This window comes from Muscardinus avellanarius (assembly GCF_963383645.1).
Source record: "Muscardinus avellanarius genome assembly, chromosome: 16".
NCBI lineage: Eukaryota > Metazoa > Chordata > Mammalia > Rodentia > Gliridae > Muscardinus > Muscardinus avellanarius.
Window position 1 is genome coordinate 51977250 of NC_137802.1, and position 17064 is coordinate 51994313.

Below are 17064 nucleotides of genomic sequence, written 5' to 3' on the forward strand. Positions count from 1 at the left end.
ACAGGCTACGCCTGGCAGCCTCTCTCTGGGTCTTTGGGAAACCCTGGAAAGGCCCGCTTGTCAGCTCAAAGATAGGAAAAGGAAACTGAAATTCAGGGGGAGGAGCCTGCCGCCCTGCGCCCAGCCCCAAGCCGAGCTCACAAGCCCGGAGGGGGCGGGGCAGAAATGTTAATGACTACTGACGGGGAAGTGCTCCTTTCTCTGGGTCCTCCCTGCACTGCAGCCAGCAGTAACCATGACCACCCCGGTTAGGGTTAAGACTGAGGTTCTGACCTCGTTCTGACCTCTGCTGTCCCTGGCATGTGGACCAGAAACCACCTGGAATGGGGTAAGGGTAGGCAGCCAGGCAGGTCCCATCACCCCAGGAACACCAGACTAGGTGAGAGCTTGAAGGGGTGTAGCCAGTTTGTAGGAGGAAATGAAGGGCAAAGGCCAGCCTGCTAGGCTTACACAGAGAATAAATCACACAGAGAAAACCAAAAAAAAAAAAAAAAAAAAAAAACACAAAAAAGAGCTTTATTGTTCCCTCCAAGGGATTAATGCCAGGGAATGAATGGTCCCCATGCCTCCCACCCCTGGGGGGCAGACCAACAGAACAGTGCAGGGTGAGCCAAGGCCCCTCAGACTGGGCGGAGCTCCCCACCCTGAAGCCCACACAGTGAAGCTGCAGTTGACAGTCCTGGCTGCAGGAACAGCCACGTGCGCCAGGCCAGGCCCCCACGCCTCCCGAGCTCTGTGGGCACCAGGCGTGGGCAGAACCCATCCCCTGGCCACCAGCCCCTCTTCAGGGGAGGGCCCCAGACCCCAGAGCCATTTCCCCAAGGTCAGACACATCAGGCTGGGACAGAGCTGCAGGCTCGGGGGTGCCTGAGGGTCAGAAAGGCCCGCAGGCTCAGGCCCAGAGGACCCTGGCTGAGTGTCTTCAGCCGCATCAGGGAGCTGGGGCTAGGGGCGCCCAGGGGATCAGGTGAGGATCCAAGGTGGAGACCAGTCGGGGCTACTTGTCGATGAGCCCTCCCTCTTTGAGCTTGAAGTAGAAGAACTTCTCCAGCGCACTGGCGCAGCGGCAGTACTCGCTGTCAGGGGGGTTGTACTCCCGGCAGTTGGCGATCACCCGCTGCAGGTCAGCCACAAAGAGCTTCCGGGTCACATAGTAGCGGCTGCGCAGCCTCTCCGTCATGGTCTTGAGGTCTGGGCGGCAGGGGAGGGGGTCACACCTCAGCAGCCTGGGCTGTGCCCCAGGGTGGGGTCCAGAGGGCCGCATCCGCGAAGGCAGGGGCAGAAGTAGAAGGGGTCCTCACCAATGGGGAAGCGGATGACTTCGTAGTAGTCGGGGGCCTCCGACTTCTTCACAGGCTCCATGAACGGCCAGGCGCTGGGGTGTGACTGGAGAGAGGAGCTGAGCTGGTGACGGCTCGTCCCCTGCCCAGCCTGTGACTGCCAGCCGCTCCAGGCGGATCGTGAAGTCACAGCCTCTGCTACCCCCCCAGCGGGGGAGGAGCCTGGTCTACCCACCTTGACCTGGGCCAGCAGGGTTTTGAGGGTGGTGTACAACTGGTCCGGGTCCTTGAGCTCTTTGCTGGGGTGAGAGGTGCCGAGTCTGAGGTTCTGGGTCCCTCTAGAGCCCCCCAGTGCCCACTCCTTTGACAGAAGACGAACACTTACCCCTTCTCTTTCCCCAACGGCTTCCAGCCCGTCTCTCCTGCAAAGTGGAATGAAAACAGGGCTAAGCACACACGTCCACGCCCCAAGCAGCACGCCCTCCAGCCCCCTCGGCCGAGACCCCAGCTCACGAATGCCAGGGACGCTCTCCACGGGAATCTGCCTCACACCCTCCTTAAAGCAGCTGAGCCCAGGGTAGACCTTGCGAATCTGGGCCTGTTTGCGTTCGATCAACTTCTTGATGATCTGAGAGAAGGAAGGTCTCAGGCCCAATCCAGCCCTAGCCACAGCCCCACCATGGGAAACGCCAGGCTGCACTGCCACTGGGTCCGGTGCCAGGGCAAGAACAAGACCTGACCTGTCCCACCTCACACACACACGCATGCATGCACGCACACACACACATGCACACCCACCCCATGCACACGCACAGAAACCCCCGTGGACACTCATGTGCACAACCTCTTTCTGCTTCTTGATGATGTGGGACAGCTCTGTGTAGGGGATCCGGGGATTCAGCTCACACTCCATCAGCGTCGCTCCCTCGTAGTCCTTGATGTAGCCCAGGTAGCGGCTCTTGGGCACCTTGATATCCTTGGAGAAGCCCTGCAGGGTGGACGTTAAGACTTGATCCATCAGCAAGTCCTCCCCAGCTTGCGGAGCCCGCTACCAGGAGCAGCTGAGGGCGTGCCTGCCGCTCCCCACGCTGCTCCTGCACCCTCCCAGGGCACTGGAGAGGTCCAGTCCCAACTCACCCCAAGACCAAGAGCCCCCAGTTCTCCTGGCCTGCTCCACTGGCCCCTGTTCTCTACTGGGGCAGCAGCAGGAGGGAGACAGGTGAGAAGGACTTCCTCACAGTGGACAGGAAGGGACTCTGGCTTCCTCCACAGCAGGGGACTGGACAGAGTGGCCCCCAGCCTCGGGCAGCGGGGTGGGGGGCCTCACCTGCTTCTTGAAGTAGCCGATGGCGTACTCGTCTGCGTAGGTGAGGAAGTAGAGGATGCTGTGCTTGATGTGGTACTCCTTCAGGTGGTTCATCAGATGAGTGCCATAGCCCTGCGGGGCGGGGGGCTGACACCTGAGAGGTCTCCCCAGGGCTCAGCCTGGGTTGGCTCAGGAAGGGGACGGGAGAGCCAGGGATCCAGGGCAGGGAGAAGAAAAGGCGGCGGGCAGAGGACTGGGAATTTACGGGGAGAAGAGTAAAGGCTGCTGGATTCCTAGGTGCTTGCTCAGGGCTAGGCACAGGGCCTGCTACTTCACAGACCAACTCTCCAGGTGTTAAATCTCTATTTTACGGAAAACTCAGCTGCATAAGGCAATGTGTCAGGTCAGTGAGCCGGACACAGCAGAGCCAGGATCCCAACCCCACACAGCTTGATCTCGGGAAAAGAAAAAAGGGCAAGTCCTAAGAGGCCTGCTCATCACAGCACCTAGCCCCTGAAGAGTCACTGTCATCCACACATGCCAGGACCACCCAACTACAAGTTCTATAAAACAGCAGAGGGACCCTACAAGTGCGTCTGTTGTAACAGTTACAGGATAGAAGCCAGGACTCTGGGGTGGAGCTACTGTAACAATGGTGAATTTCCCAAGGCATACAAATGTTCCGGTGCTGAAGAAAACATAGGTTCACTTAAAATGTACTGCTGCTGCAGGACTTGGTGGTGCACACTGCAATCCTCCCAGGATCTGGGAGGCTGAGACAGGAGCACTGCAGGTTTAAGGCCTCAGCAACTTAGTAAGATCCTCAGTAACTTGGTGAGACTCTGTTTCAAAATAAAAAAGTAAAATGGGACTGGGGATGTATGTAGCTCAGTGGACAACCTCTGAGTCAAGCCCTGGGTTGCATACCCAGCACTACAAAAAGTCAAAAGAAAAAGTGTTGCCGATCCTTGACCTGGGTTGGTCAACAGGTGTTTCCTTCATGTGGTTACGGGGTACTGCTGCCACCTGGTGGGGATGTGAGGAACTGTGTGAACAGTAAGAGGGCTGTCGCTGCTGGGGCCACAAATTCAGAGGCCACTGGCAGGATGAGGCAGGGGGAGAGGGGACCCTGCTCACCTTGACCTGCTCGTTTGAGGTGACAGCACAGAAGACAATCTCCGTGAAGCCCTGGGTGGGAAACATGCGGAAGCAGATCCCACCAATGACCCGCCCGTCCTTGATCAAGGCCAGAGTCTTGTGCTTCCTGAGAAAGACAGGATGTGTCACAGCCTCTATCGTCGGGCCCCCAGAGCTCCCCAGGTCCCCACAGCCCTGGAGGACTAAGCTGCAGTCAGGGATGGGAATGAGGAGCGACTGCTCTCAAAGGCTGAGCCTTGAAATTGGGAGGAAGGGTCCTGCAGCTTCAAGGAGCCGGGAGGCAAGGACTGGAGGGCCCTGGGCGGTGCCCGCGGCAGGGGTTCCCTGGGGACGCACGGGTCAAAGACGAGGCGGGCGATGTACTCCTTGGGCATGCGTGGCAGCTGGTGGGAGAAGACGTTCTGCAGCCCCACGAGCCAGAGCAGCACCCGCCGGTTGGCCTTAGGCGTCAGCGAGTTGCCGATGACGTGGAACTCGATGATTCCCCGGCGCTCCTCCAGGCGGGCAGTCTCGTCCCGGGCCGCGTTGGCCGACAGCAGACTCGTCTAGGGAGAGGAGGGGTGGTGAGCGAGAGGCTGGGTGGGTGAGGGCCCGCGCCGGTCAACAGGCGGAGCTGCCCACCTCAGGCCCCAGCATGGCCGCAGGGTCGGTGATGGTCAGCATGACCTCGTTGACCAGCTCCATGGGGATGTCGCCCATCACGCGGAGACGCTTGGCATCCTCCAGGGTCAGGTTCTCTGGAAGCTTCCTCTTCTCACCTGCTGGGGAAGGTTGGTGAGGTCACCCCGGGACAGAGAGGAAGGTTGAAAGAGGGTGAGTGAGGGTCAGAGGTCAAGTCCCACCTGGCATGGGTTCAGCCCCTGCAGAATCCAGACTCAAGGAGCTGTTGCTGCCTCCACCCATGGCGGGGCTGAAGATGGGCGTGCTAGGAACAACCGTTGCGCTGACTGTAGCTGAGACAGAAAGAAAAATGTCGAGGGAATGGAGTGGAAGGTGTTAGCAGGTTCAGGCCCTCCGAGGTCCTCAAAAGGGTCCAGGCCCTCCAGGCCAGCCACACCCTTCTGCATTTTCCAGCTCCTGCCACTCCCAGTCCCTCTTCTACGTAACCCAGGGGCTCACTCAGGTGGGAAGGCCACGCAAAGACCCGCAGAGCCGACTGTGCCGCGTACCTGGCCGTGGCACCAACTGTGTCCCTTCTGAGGGTGGCATGGTGAAGCCCGACTCCCAGATGGGTGAGTTGGCCCCGTAGATCTCCTCCTCCAGCATGGACAGGAATCTGTGGGGAGGGTACAGACTGTCCCACTACCCTGCCCTCCACCTCTGGTGCAGCCTGGGCCAGGCCCCAGAGGGACCGGAAGCCACCAGCCAGATCCTGCTCTCAGGTGTCTGGGAGCCTGAGAGAGGAGACAGCCTCTGCTCTCTGGGAAGCCCTCGTCTTTGGGGGAGGCAGAGCTCCCTGCCTTCTCTAGCTCAAGGAAGAGAACAGGACAGAAATCAGAGGCCCAGTTTCACCATGATGTGTGGCGCAGGGGACAGGGCCTGAGCCGGTGCCTTCCTGTGCTCCATGGCCAGGCAAGGCGCCAAGTCCCCTGAGTCTCACTCCCCTTGATATCAAAGTGGGCTGAGAATCCGCCCCATCCTGCCATTTCTTGTTCCCACCTGGTGGCGGAAGGGGCACTAGAGGGTTGGGCTTGACCCAAAAAGGCTTCTGAACCGGGCCGATAGGAGCCAAGTTAAAATAGGAGGAAGGTGTGGCAGAGAGGAGACAATAGCAGAAGAGGTGGGGACCGGCTTCACCTCGAGCGTAAGATCTGGTTTCTTGGAGTGCTGCGGTGGGAAAGATTCTGAGGCTGTGTCCAGGCCCCCATGGGAAACAATTAGTAACGGCTACCGGGGCTTGGGAGGGGGAAGCGTTAGCTGGGGCCATGTACCTGCCATCCCCAGCCTAGTACGTGCAAAGGCAAATACTAGCAAGTTGCTTCTGGGCCATGGGCAAGTCTGCCAGGTAGACGCCCAGATCCCAGAAGGCCCATGGAGGGAGAGGAGGGACCAATCCAGGAAGCCTTCCTGGAAAAAAGGGGACAACAGCGAGGACATGAATTTGGGGGCAAAATCCAGACAGGCCAGACCGAGCCTTACTTGGGGAAGTGAGTGAGGATGAGGGTCCGCTTCTCGGGCACCAGCTTGTCCTTCTCCACTCGGAACTTTTCCAGCAGCTGCCGGCGCGTAACGGTGAAAATGGACCTGAGGAGGCTTCTGCCGAAGACGTGCGTGGTCTCGTAGCGGGGGAGGCTGTCGCAGCTCTGGGGCACGTGGCAGTAACAGAGCCACCTGGGGGTGGGGTGAGGGGGTGGGTGAGGGTGGAAACCGCTCTAACCAGGCTGGGCCCACCCGCCTCCCCCATGGGTCCTGGCTGGGCCTACCTGGTGTAATTGACCTTGTAGGTAGCCACGTCCTCCGACTGGGATCTCTGCCGAAACTGGGCAGGTGTCTCAAGCTTCCAGTAGTTAAGGCAGAGGAGGAACATCTTGGAGAGCTCAAACATCGTCTGCCGCTCCCTGGGAGCCAGGTGACTAAACTTGTACTGCACGAAGTTCAGCACACCCTGGGAAGGGGCACAGGGGACAAGACCAAGAGTCGGGAGCAGCCAGCAGGAGTTCTTACCCTAAGAAAGATGCTCCCCAAGGGGCGCTTCCCTCGCTCTGGGGCTCTCTGTAAACACTCTGCTCCTGCCTCTCCCCAGGCCCACTCTGAGATTAGCACAGGACACGCCCCTTCCATGAACCCCTCCCCTGTCCTCAGCTTGAAGAGGACAGAGGGGGACACAGGCTCCCCACTCCTCCAAGCTGCCCCCAATTTTCTTATCACCTGCTCAATGTTAGGCTTCTCAAATGGGGGGCTGCCCAGGGACCCCTCCACCACGGGCCGGGTCATCTGCAGGATACATTTCCGCAGAAGCTGGAAGGAAGAGGAAGAGGGAGGAGTTGGGGCGGCAGAGCTCAAGGCCTCGCCTCCTTTACCTGCACCCTCATCCTACGCACGCTCACCTTGAAGAGGTAGAAATAGACCTGCTTGGTGTCTGTGTCCTCCTCCTTGTGAACAGACATGAACAGATTCTCCACATCCACCACCATCCCCAGCAGCCGATTAATCTCATCCTCTGACACGTTCTCCAGGTGGGACACGTGGTCAGCTGCAAGATGCACAGGTGGCAGCGTTGGGAAGAGTAGCTAGAAAGTGAGGAGGCTTCCAGCATTTCTTCCTAACTCGCCAAGACACGCCCTGATTCCTTCCATGCAGTGTGACCAAGAGAGTGAGACCGAATGTCCCGACAGTAGTCTCTGGATGGCCTCTCCTGGTTTGGCAGAGTTGACTTCTCCTTTTTTGGGGTATACACCAACCTGATCCCTCCTGAGGATCTAGTTTTTCTGAGACGAGGCTTTGTGGTACTTAAGTCATCTTGTCCAAACAGGACCCAGCACCTGCCCCACACCACACACCTCAGCTCTGAGGGCGCTGCTTGCCTTACCCAAGGGGTGCTCACAGCTGCGGCACAGCTCACTCAGGTTGGCAGCTGGCTGCTGCAGGTCCATGCGGGGTGCGGTGGGGGGTTTGGGGTTTTTCCAGCCATTACACTTGCAGGTTTCATTGGCCTGGAGGCGGAAGGATCAGTCAACGGCGCGATATCCCTGGCGCAGGAGCCACTCGGCAGGCAGAGGTTTGCCCCCATTTCCACCCGAGCCCTGGGATGCCCCAAGCCCCGCCCCTTCACCGTAGGCCCCGCCCCCACCTTGCAAGCCGAGAAGACCCCTAGCTTCTCAAGCTTCTTAGCACGCGGCAACCCCCGAACTTGCGCCTTCCTCTGGCTGGCGCGCTGCTGCTGGCTCAGGCCAGGTCGAGCCGGATCCCCCCCGCTCCCGGTTCCCCCACTTCCCACTCCGGGCCCCCCAGTCCCTGTGCTCCCGGCTGGGGCTGCAGCTGGGGCGGGGGCCGGTGCCGGAGTGGGAGCCGGAGTCGGGGCTGAAGCCGGGCTGGGAGCAGGAGTCGGCGTTGGGGCAGGGGCTGGGGACTGAAGGGGCCGAGGCTGCGCGGCCGGGACGGGGGTCGGGGCCTGGGAAGGTTCCGCCATGGCCTCCCCCGCAGCGGAGCGGCGCCGCGCTCCCAGCCCTAGGGCCGCATGGGCAACCGGCACGCACTGCGCAGGCGTCGCTGCGCCGGTGCACGATGGGAGTTGTAGTCTTTCCTCCTCCACTTCCCCCTGCTCTTGCCTTCCAGACTTTTCTGCTCTGTCTCTTGGTCCGGAGTAGCCAAGTAAGGATTGATTAATCCTTGTAATCTTTCTTGAAAGCGTCTGAGATGGTTATAATTGCTGTTCTCTTGGGGACAAAGTGCATCTCAGAACACAGGCACCTGTTTGGAGGATTTGTGGCCCCCTCAGAGGCCTGTCTGGGACACACAATTGCAGCTACTGTAGAGCTTAAATTTAGCAACAGAGCTGGGTGTGGTGGTGCACGCTTGTACTCCCAGTACTTGGGTGGCTGAGACAGGAGGATCACAGGTTCAAAGCCAGCCTCGGCAATTTAGCCAGGCTCTCAGCAACCTCATAAACCCATATCCAAATAAGAAAAAAAAAAGAAAAAAAAAATCGGGCTGTGGGTGGAGGGTGGAGGTAGAATGCGTCTGGGTTCCATCCCTAGTGCCAATAAATAAATATAGAAGCAATTTTACATTTCATGCCGTGGTGATGATAGGTGTGCTGGCTTCGTGACATTCTGCCCTTTTGTACACTTTTATGTACGTACATTGTACTCAGAGTTTATTATTGAAGCATAGAACACGAGAAGCCTCGCTGTGGCCACGCTAGGTGGGGATGAGGCTGAGGAGGGCTGGAGCCTCCTCTAGAGCCCTCAGCCTGGTCTTCGTCTTTGTGATCCTACAGCCTGGCGTACAGGAAGTCCCAGAGGTGAGTTAGAGAGAGACCCACCCCTTCCCGTGTCCGCGTGGGATTGCACGGTGAGAAAAAGGCAGGGCGTTCTGAGCATGGAGGCCAGGCAGGCCGAACTGTCCAGAGAACAATCCTCCTTGTCCCAGGTCTCGCTCCTCAAGGGTGGGACAGCCCTCTCCCTCCCCGAGGTGCCATTTGACCCGGCTCTGCGCATGCTCAGTTATTCCAGTTCTGCCACCGCTGGCCCCAGCCCTGACAGGTCGGGGAGGAACGGGGCGGCTGACAACCTGAGCCTCGGAGGTAGGCCGGGCATGGCTGCCCCAAACTGTGCAAAGGTTGGCAGCTGGGAAGGGAACCGAGCTGGTTGGTCCTGAATGGAGCCAATCTAGTGGAACAGCAAGGGACTGCTGCAAGCCTCTTCCCTGGTGCGCCTGCGCGCTGCTCGAGCGCCGCGCTCTGCTCGCGGAGCCTCGCGCCTTCCAGCAGTTGCTCACTCGGATGCAGCGGGTCGGTAGCAGTCTCTCCAATGGGAGCCACAGCCAGGTGGCGTCCCGGAGTCCCAGCACGGCCCTCGCTGAACGGAGTCAGGTGGCCACGCTGCCAGTACGACTGCTCAGGGATAATCCGGCAGCAGTGAAGGACAATGACCGTGCTGAAAGTTTCCAAGTGAAGATGGACGCCCACGGCTTCGGGCCCGAAGAGCTGATGGTGCAGGTGGATGGCCGAAGACTGGTGGTGACCGGCCAGCGGCAGATGGAGGGCAACGACCCGGTCAGGGGCGGTTACCGCATAGAGCAGAAGGTGCACCGGCAAATGCGGCTTCCTCCGGACCTAGATCCCAACGCCATGACCTGCTCCCTGACCCCCTCCGGCCAGCTGTGGGTCCGAGGCCAGAGTGGGGCGCTGCCTCTTCCCCAAGCCCAAACAGACCCATCCTCAAGTAACAAAAGCCGTGGCTCTACAAAGGGTTCCAACCTAGCCTGACCTAGTAAACAACGACCGTAGTGTGCAGCAACCCTGGTGTCCACCGTTTTTCCTGGGGATGAGGCTGGAGGTCAAGGGTTGGACCTGTAGGTAGAGGGAGGCAGGAAAGGCAATCCATCCTACTGACCCACCAAGAACCAGGCCTCTGGGAGAAACAGGAGGGGCGGTGTGGCCTTAGCTGCCTGCAGGCAGCTCCAGCAGGGAGCAGCAGAGGGCTGGGAAGGCCCAGATGGGGCAGGCTGGACCTGCTGTAGGGGTGCTGTGGGGGCAGAGGTGGGGAGGGGCTGCAGTCTTGGCTTGCCACCAGGCCCTGTCACCCAAGTTGCCAGTGTCAGTCCCTCTTCAGGGAAGAGGGTGAGGGGGTCCTCCCTCACAGCCTTGGTTATAGATCAACCTCAAAGCCTCACAGTTTGTTTTTGGTGTTGCAGAGCCCAAAGATTTTCTAATCCTAACTGCACCCCCCCACTGTAAGCTGGGGGGTCCAGGTGAGGGAGATGGGGAAAGGGCAAACACAGGACCCTCAACTTCAAACGTGGTCAGCCCCAGGTCAGTCCTGCCCCACCCTTATGCACCAGAGATGCTTAAGAGCAAGGGTCCCTTTCTCCATGACCACCAGATCCCCTCACATTAGGGGGAAAGCTTTTGTTTAGAAAGAGTCACTGGTTCGTTTTAAATGAACTTCTAAGCCGGGCATGGTGGCGCAGGCTTGGAATCCCAGCGCTGGGAGGCTGAGACAGGAGGATCGCACAGGTTGGAAGTCAGCCTCAGCTACGTAGTGAGGCTCTCAGCAACTTAGTGAGACCCTGTTGCCAAATACAATATAAAATAGGTCTGGGAGTATAGCCCGGAGGTAGAAAAGCCCCTGGGTTCCACCCCCAGTACCACAAAAAATAAATAAAAATTAACTCCTAGTAATCTAGAGAGGACATGGTCTGATAAAGTCTGCCAGAGAAAGACGAGGAAGACAAGTTGTGAGGTCGATCGATTGGCTGACTATATTGACAAGATACTGATTGGTTACATGTTGAAGAAAACATACAATACAAAATACAGAAAAAGTTGGTTCCATCCCCTCCCAGACCCCCCCTTACCCACCCAACCCCAAATACTCATCATCGTGATTTGGTCAGAACAGGGCTCAGGGCCAGACATCAGGGTGGCCGAGGGTGGCGGGGTCAGGGCACCGGGGGCGTGGCTTCACTACGATGCTCCGGTCATGCTGCGCGCTCCCAGCTGGGAGTCGGGCGTGGAGGGGCTCCAGGCCTGATGGCAGCCAGTTGAGGGAAGAGCTGCCTGTCCCCTCCCCAGCACAGCGCCTGCCCCGACCCAGCCCAAGACCACTCCCAACAAGGTAGGATGTGGGTGCTCTCGCTGAGCCTGCACTCAGCAAGAAGGAAAGGAAGGGAAACTGCCCCAAGCCCGCCGAGCAGGGGCGGGCAGGAGGGGGAGAGCAGTAGAAAGGGGGGAAGTGGGAAGAGCAGAAGATCATATATATTAAAAAAGTGACTTAAGACTTAAAATTGAATTAGTATTTGTACAGAAAGGTGCAGGTGGAATAACTCCCTCCGGCCTAGGATCAAAGTTATACGGAGAAATCATGGTGGACCCCTCCCCTGCCCCCAGCGGCGGCCCGAGTCTAAGTGCGATTGGTTAGAGTGGGTTCCAGTCGGGTCATCCAGGCGGAGGAGGCGGCAGGCAAGGGCTCAGTTGCTGCAGCACTGGCTCCGGCTGGCTGGGTTGCTCTCCTGGAGGTCCACCCCTCGGTTCCGGCCTGGAGCACCAGCTGCGCTCTGAGGCTCGTTCTTGGGAAGCTTCTTGGCTGTTGGGGAGAAGAGGGAAGAGGTAGCTGTGGAGCCACCCAACTCTGTGGAGTCACCTACACTGGAGTAGCATCTAGCCCGTGCCACCCAGTAAGGGGCAACACAGAGGGCTTCTGTGAGCGCCTCAGGAAACCGAGGCAAAAAGGCTAGATCACTACAGAGCTCATAACTGCAGAACAGGATCTGAATCCAGGCAGGATGACTCCTGGGCCAAGAGAACTAAAAAGTCCTAAGAAGGGACGGGGGCAGCACTGGCAGGCTCTGAAGTGGGCGGCAAGCTAAAGGACTCTGGCCCCAGCTTTCGACACACTTTTGGGGTGAACTACATGTGTAAGTCAGAGACAGTTTTAGCCAGGTGTGGTGGCGCACGCCTGAAATCCCAGCGCTTGGGAGTCTGAGACAGGAGGATCACGCAGGTTCAAAGCCAGCCTCAGCTACTTAGTGAGGCTCTCAGCAACTTAGTGAGACCCTGCTTCCAAATAAAGTATAAAATAGGTCTGGGAGTATAACCCAGAGGTAGAAAGCCTCTGGGTTCCACCCCCAGTACCAAAAAAAAAAAAAAAAAAAGAATTTTATCAGAATGTTAAAAATAGTGAAAGCTCACCGGGCATGGTGGCACATGCCTGTAATCCCTATACTTGGGAGGCTGAGACAAGACGACTGCAGATTTGAGGACAGCCTCAGCAAGTAGTGAGATTTTCATCAACCTAGCAAAACCGTTTCTAAGTAAGAAATAAAGTTGGGCTGGGGGGTGGGTAGCTCGAAGGCAGAGTGCCTCTGGGTTCAGCCCTGAGTCACACACACACACACACACACACACACACACACACACACACGCACGCACACACTTCTGTTGGCGAAGGGACCCCACAGATCCACCAGAGAGGCGCACAGTGACATGCCCGTGGTAGGGAGGAGAGCCCGCTTACCGATCGCCATGAAAATTTCATTCACGTTCATCGCAGTCTTTGCTGATGTCTCCATAAACAGCAAACTGTTGTCATCTGCATAGGCTTGTGCTTCCTGATTCAGATGGAGGGGAGGAAGAGGGTGGGAAGGACGTTGGCAGTGGGCGGGCCCAGGAGCAGACCTCCCCTGCTAACAGTTCTTACATGCAAGAGACTGGCTGGCCGGATGCAAAGGCTTTAGGCCTCAACGTCCCTGTTCCAGCGCACCCCTAGGAACGCACGGCACACCCGTTCCTCCACTCACACCCAGCATCTCCCAGCTCACAGATAACAGCAGACGACTTGGTCAGGGCTCCCTAGGGACACTGTTTTTCCGCTATTCAAAATCACTAGGCTTAGCCAGGCCTGGTGGCGCACGCTTGTAATCCCGCTACTTGGGAGGATGAGACAGGAGGACTTCAGGTTTGAGCCTAGCCTCAGCAATGTAGGCCCTTAGCAACTTAGTGAGACCCTGCTTCAAAATAAAAAGTAAAATAGGGCTGGGAGGGAGTGCCCCTGGGTTCAATCCCCAGTACCAAAAAAAAAAAAAAAAAAAAAAGACTTGGAAATATTTCTAGAAAATTCTATAAACACTCTCGGACATTTGGGCAAAAACACAAAAGTAAGCAGATGGTACCTGCACCACTGTTTCCAGTCTTCAGCTATTACAGACAACCTAAAAGCCCATCAATTAGGAACTGCTTAAAAGTAAATTATACAGCAAGTATGGCGCATTCCTGTCTATATCAAGAAAGTTATTCATAAGCATGGAATTTCTGGAAGGACAAGAAATCGAGGAACTTTGGGGAAGAGGCTGAGTTCTGAGGTGAGAAGAGACTTAAATTTCACTCTCCTTATCTTGTTTTTGTATTGTTTTGTTGCGGTACTGGGGATGGAACCCAGGGGCATTCTACCTCTGAGCTACACCCCCTGCACTGTTTTATTCTTTCATTTGAAACAGGGTCTCACTGAGTTGCAAAGGGCCTCACTAAGTAGTAGCTAAAGCTGTCTGCGAACCACGATCCTCCGGTCTCAGCCTCCCAAATGCTGGGATTACAAGCGTGCACTACCACGCCTGGTTCTTCATATCTTTTTTTTGTATGGGTGGTACTAGAGATTGAATCCAGGGGCATTCTACCTCTGAGCTACACCCATAGCCCTTTGTTTTTTGTTTTAAAACAGGATCTTGAGCTGGGCATGGTAGTGTATGCCTGTAATCCCAGTACTTGTGAGGCTGAGACAGGAGGATCACAGGTTCGAGGACAGCCTCAGCAACCTAGCGAGACTTTCATCAACCTAGTGAGACCCTGTTTCAAAATAAAAATGAAATAGGGGTGTAGCTTGAAGATAGAATGTAGAATGCCCCTGGGCTCAATCCCCAATACCACACACACACCAAAAAAACCAGGGTCTTGCTAGGATGCTGAGGGCCTCGATAAGTTATTAAGACTGGGCCTGAACCTCCAATCTTCCTATCTCAGCCTCATAATTAACTGGGATTACAGGCCACCGTGCCTGGTTCTCTCTGTATCTTCTTGTAGTGTTTAAATTTTATTGTGCATGTATTACATGAAAAAATACTTAATTTTCCGTAAGTTCAGTTTATAAGATGAAATAAACACGCCGGGCGTGGTGGTGCATGCCTGTAAGGCGATGAAAGCCGCCTGCTGCCTCCTCTCCTGGCCCTTCCCACAGCCTCCGAGCAGCCCAGGAGGCCTCCTGGAGCTGGCGCACTCCTCCCCAAGCCTTGTCACCCCCTCACCTGGAATTCCACGGCTCTCTTGCTGGCCAGGTCCGCCTTGTTACCCGCAAGTGCAATGACGATGTTGGGGCTGGCCTGCCTCTGTAGCTCCTTCACCCAGTTCTTGGCCCGTGCAAATGTATCCTGAGGAAACAGGCCCAGGATGTCAAAGCAAGAGAGGGAGCAGTTGCCCAGGGCCACTCACTGATGACGCTCAAGCTGGTGAGATGTCCCTGGTCAACACAAATCTGCCCGAACCCCACCCAGGGATGGAGGGTCAGAAGGCCTGAAATGCGGCTTTTCTAACCCAATTCTTGGGGGCTTAAAAGAAAACAAACGGGTAGCTGGGCATGGTGGTGCGTGCCTGTAATCCCAGTTCTTAGGAGGTTAAGACTGGAGGATCGCAGGTTTAGAGGATAGCCTCAGCAAATAGCGAGACTCGCATCAACCTCTAAGACCCTGACTCAATAAAAAAAAATAATAAAATAGGGCTGGGGGGTTAGCTCTGAGTTAGAATGCCCCTGGGTTCCATCCCCAGTACCACAAAAATAAAAATAAAAATAAAAATAAAACAAAATGAAGGGCAGGGAGAGAAGGAAAGGAAAGCTTACTGTGTTGGTGATGTCGTAGACCACAATGGCAGCCTGGGCCCCCCGGTAGTACATGGGGGCCAGGCTGTGATACCGCTCCTGTCCAGCTGTGTCCCAGATCTCAAACTTGACCGTCGTGTCGTCCAGGCAGACGGTCTGTGTAAGGAAGGCCGCTGTAAGAGAGAAGGCGGTGTGACCAGGCGAGGCCGGGCTGGAAGCCACCCCTACGTGTTTTCACTACTGCTTCCAGGCACTGGCACTTAGAAGCTCGCTGCTGAGAGTGGCCCCTCCAGATACTCCAGCTCCCCCACTCTGAACCAGACCCACTGCCGTAGGGCTACCTGGAGGCCTGGCCTTCAGGGTACACAGGGTGCTGCGTACATGCTTCACAGGCGGCCCAGAGCGGGGCTAGACAGGTGGCAGCCCCGGGCCCTGGCCGTAGCAGAGGGCCTGGGAGAGCTTGACGTACAAGCTGTTCTCGTGGTCTGCCCTCCCCCACCTACTGGGGCGGGTGTGCTGAGGAGGCGGCAGGACTGCTGACATGGCTGGTTTTGTCTCCAGCTGCTGGAGACCTCCTGCCACCCAAGAGAGTGGTGAAAGGGTGACTCAGGCCCAGGGCTGGCCCTGGCCTCTCAGGGTTACGCCGGCCACTGAGACAAGAGGCTGAGTCCAGACCCTGACTCACGTCCTAAGTGCTGACCAGCAGGGATCAGCGACTCGCTCTGAGCTCCACAAAGGGTAAGCGCCAGCCTCAGCAATGCCGACCTATGTCCAGCCACAACTCCGCAGGCCACGCCCACTCCAGAAAGCAGGAAGAGCTGAGCATCTACACCGTAAGAGGGGCCTCAGACCCCCAGAGCCAGCCTCTGCTTCCCCGAGGCCCGGTCGGCAGGACGGGATCGGCCCGAGCCACACAACTAATAAGCTGACCCATGACGGGAAGCCCGTTTTAGGCTCCCAGGTCATTCTTCCTGGTCATGCTTGTAGGGACTCTGGCATGGAGACCAGCTGCTGGATTCAATTCCAGCCCCTCTGACTCCCTTGCCCACTCACCTCCGATTGTGCTCTCCTGGTACTCATGGAACTGTCCCTTGACGAAGCGGAGGACGAGGCTGGACTTGCCCACCGCGGACTCCCCCAGCAGGACCAGCTTAAACTGACAGATCTTGTTCCCAGCAGCTGGTCCGTTGGGCCGTGCAGCACCTCCCCGACCCGCCATGGCCCGTCCTGCTGTGGTGGTACCAGTGACCGTGGGGGTGGGGGCTGGTGCTATGGAGAGAGGCACTTAGTGGGGAGGGGACCTCCAACTGCAAGGGAAAAATGAGAGGTAGGGCGTTAGTTCTGACCCGTGGCACAGTGAGCCCCTCCTGAACCACAGGTCTTCCGCGCTGCCCTCCCCGATGACAGTGGACTGCCTCCCCTCCCGTCCATTCCCAGAAGTCAGGACAGGGCCTCTCTAGCTGAACTAACATTTGCTCTACCAGTGAGCGGTAAGGAGGAAAGAGGTCTCACAGCCTTAAGTGCATGGTTCTGAGCAAATGCACTCACTTTCCAATCTCAAACATGTACAGTCACCTACAAATAAACATCGCAAGAGAGGAATTCATGCCAGCCTGGTGAGTTAACTCAACAGGCTGTCTTGGGCTATTAAAAAAAAAAAGGCCCAGGAAAACACAATGTTTTACGTCAACAAATAACATGTTTGCCATCCGGTGCCAGGACCACAGCCTGCCCTGCACAGAGGCAGAGTGGGTGGTGGGCACAGGAAGTCCTGAAGAAAGCGCCTCAGATAAGGTGCGTGGCCAGCCTGGTGGGTGGGCAGGCACTCAGGGCCAGGGCAGGCCAGCACCAGCTGCTATCACAGGGCCGTGCTGCTCCTGCCACCTCTGGAAGGACTGAGCCACTGTCCATCTGCAGTAGAGTGATGCACCTCTGTGCGCAGAATCATAGTGTCACGACACTCGCTCTCCCACAGCCTCTTTCCCAGTCTGCCCGTTTTTGATGGGCCGAAAGCCTCACACATATTAAAAAACAAAGCACACACACAAGCACACACACACCAAAGCCAGAGCGCTGCTGGCAGTCGGAATGGTTGCCAACTTTCTCTTTTAAATAGACCTTGGCTTCATCCTTACTGGCAGGGGCAGGGATGCAGAGAAAGAAGAAGGGGGAGCTGTAGAGGGCGGAGGATGACGCGGGACACCAAGACCTGCGTCTGCAGCAGCTGGTGTCCCGCCCTGATATCTCAGTTGCCCGGAGAGTGACAGCTCTGGAGCCTCAAGCTTTCTCTGTA

General features: G+C 57.0%; 3 protein-coding genes across 6 annotated transcripts; 1 reads left to right on the top strand and 2 right to left on the bottom strand.

Moving 5' to 3' along the window:
• Positions 1-997: 997 nt before the first annotated feature.
• On the bottom strand, positions 998-8038 carry KAT2A (lysine acetyltransferase 2A; the record flags this gene model as incomplete). Of its 3 annotated transcripts, none has more annotated exons than XM_080713848.1 (18): positions 998-1191; positions 1302-1386; positions 1516-1579; positions 1666-1702; positions 1794-1908; positions 2125-2268; positions 2608-2718; positions 3724-3850; positions 4081-4289; positions 4366-4505; positions 4587-4697; positions 4914-5020; positions 5884-6075; positions 6168-6349; positions 6613-6702; positions 6792-6937; positions 7274-7397; positions 7535-8038. In XM_080713848.1, 18 exons carry the CDS (start codon positions 7871-7873, stop codon positions 998-1000), a joined length of 2517 nt encoding a protein of 838 aa, XP_080569974.1. The 3 variants fall into 3 exon arrangements, with proteins under 3 accessions (XP_080569974.1, XP_080569973.1, XP_080569972.1); XM_080713847.1 differs by having other exon boundaries at positions 4366-4502; positions 7535-7873; XM_080713846.1 differs by having other exon boundaries at positions 2122-2268; positions 4366-4502; positions 7535-7873.
• A 1149-nt stretch (positions 8039-9187) lies between these two features.
• On the top strand, positions 9188-9673 carry HSPB9 (heat shock protein family B (small) member 9; the record flags this gene model as incomplete). Its single annotated transcript, XM_080713888.1, has 1 exon — positions 9188-9673. The coding sequence occupies one exon, from the start codon at positions 9188-9190 to the stop codon at positions 9671-9673; it is 486 nt and encodes a 161-aa protein (XP_080570014.1).
• Positions 9674-11376: 1703 nt separating this feature from the next.
• RAB5C (RAB5C, member RAS oncogene family) lies at positions 11377-16005 on the bottom strand (the record flags this gene model as incomplete). Of its 2 annotated transcripts, none has more annotated exons than XM_080713886.1 (5): positions 11377-11492; positions 12423-12516; positions 14203-14325; positions 14793-14944; positions 15825-16005. In XM_080713886.1, the coding sequence occupies 5 exons, from the start codon at positions 15988-15990 to the stop codon at positions 11377-11379; spliced, it is 651 nt and encodes a 216-aa protein (XP_080570012.1). The 2 variants fall into 2 exon arrangements, with proteins under 2 accessions (XP_080570012.1, XP_080570011.1); XM_080713885.1 differs by having other exon boundaries at positions 12423-12570; positions 15825-15990.
• Positions 16006-17064: the final 1059 nt, after the last annotated feature.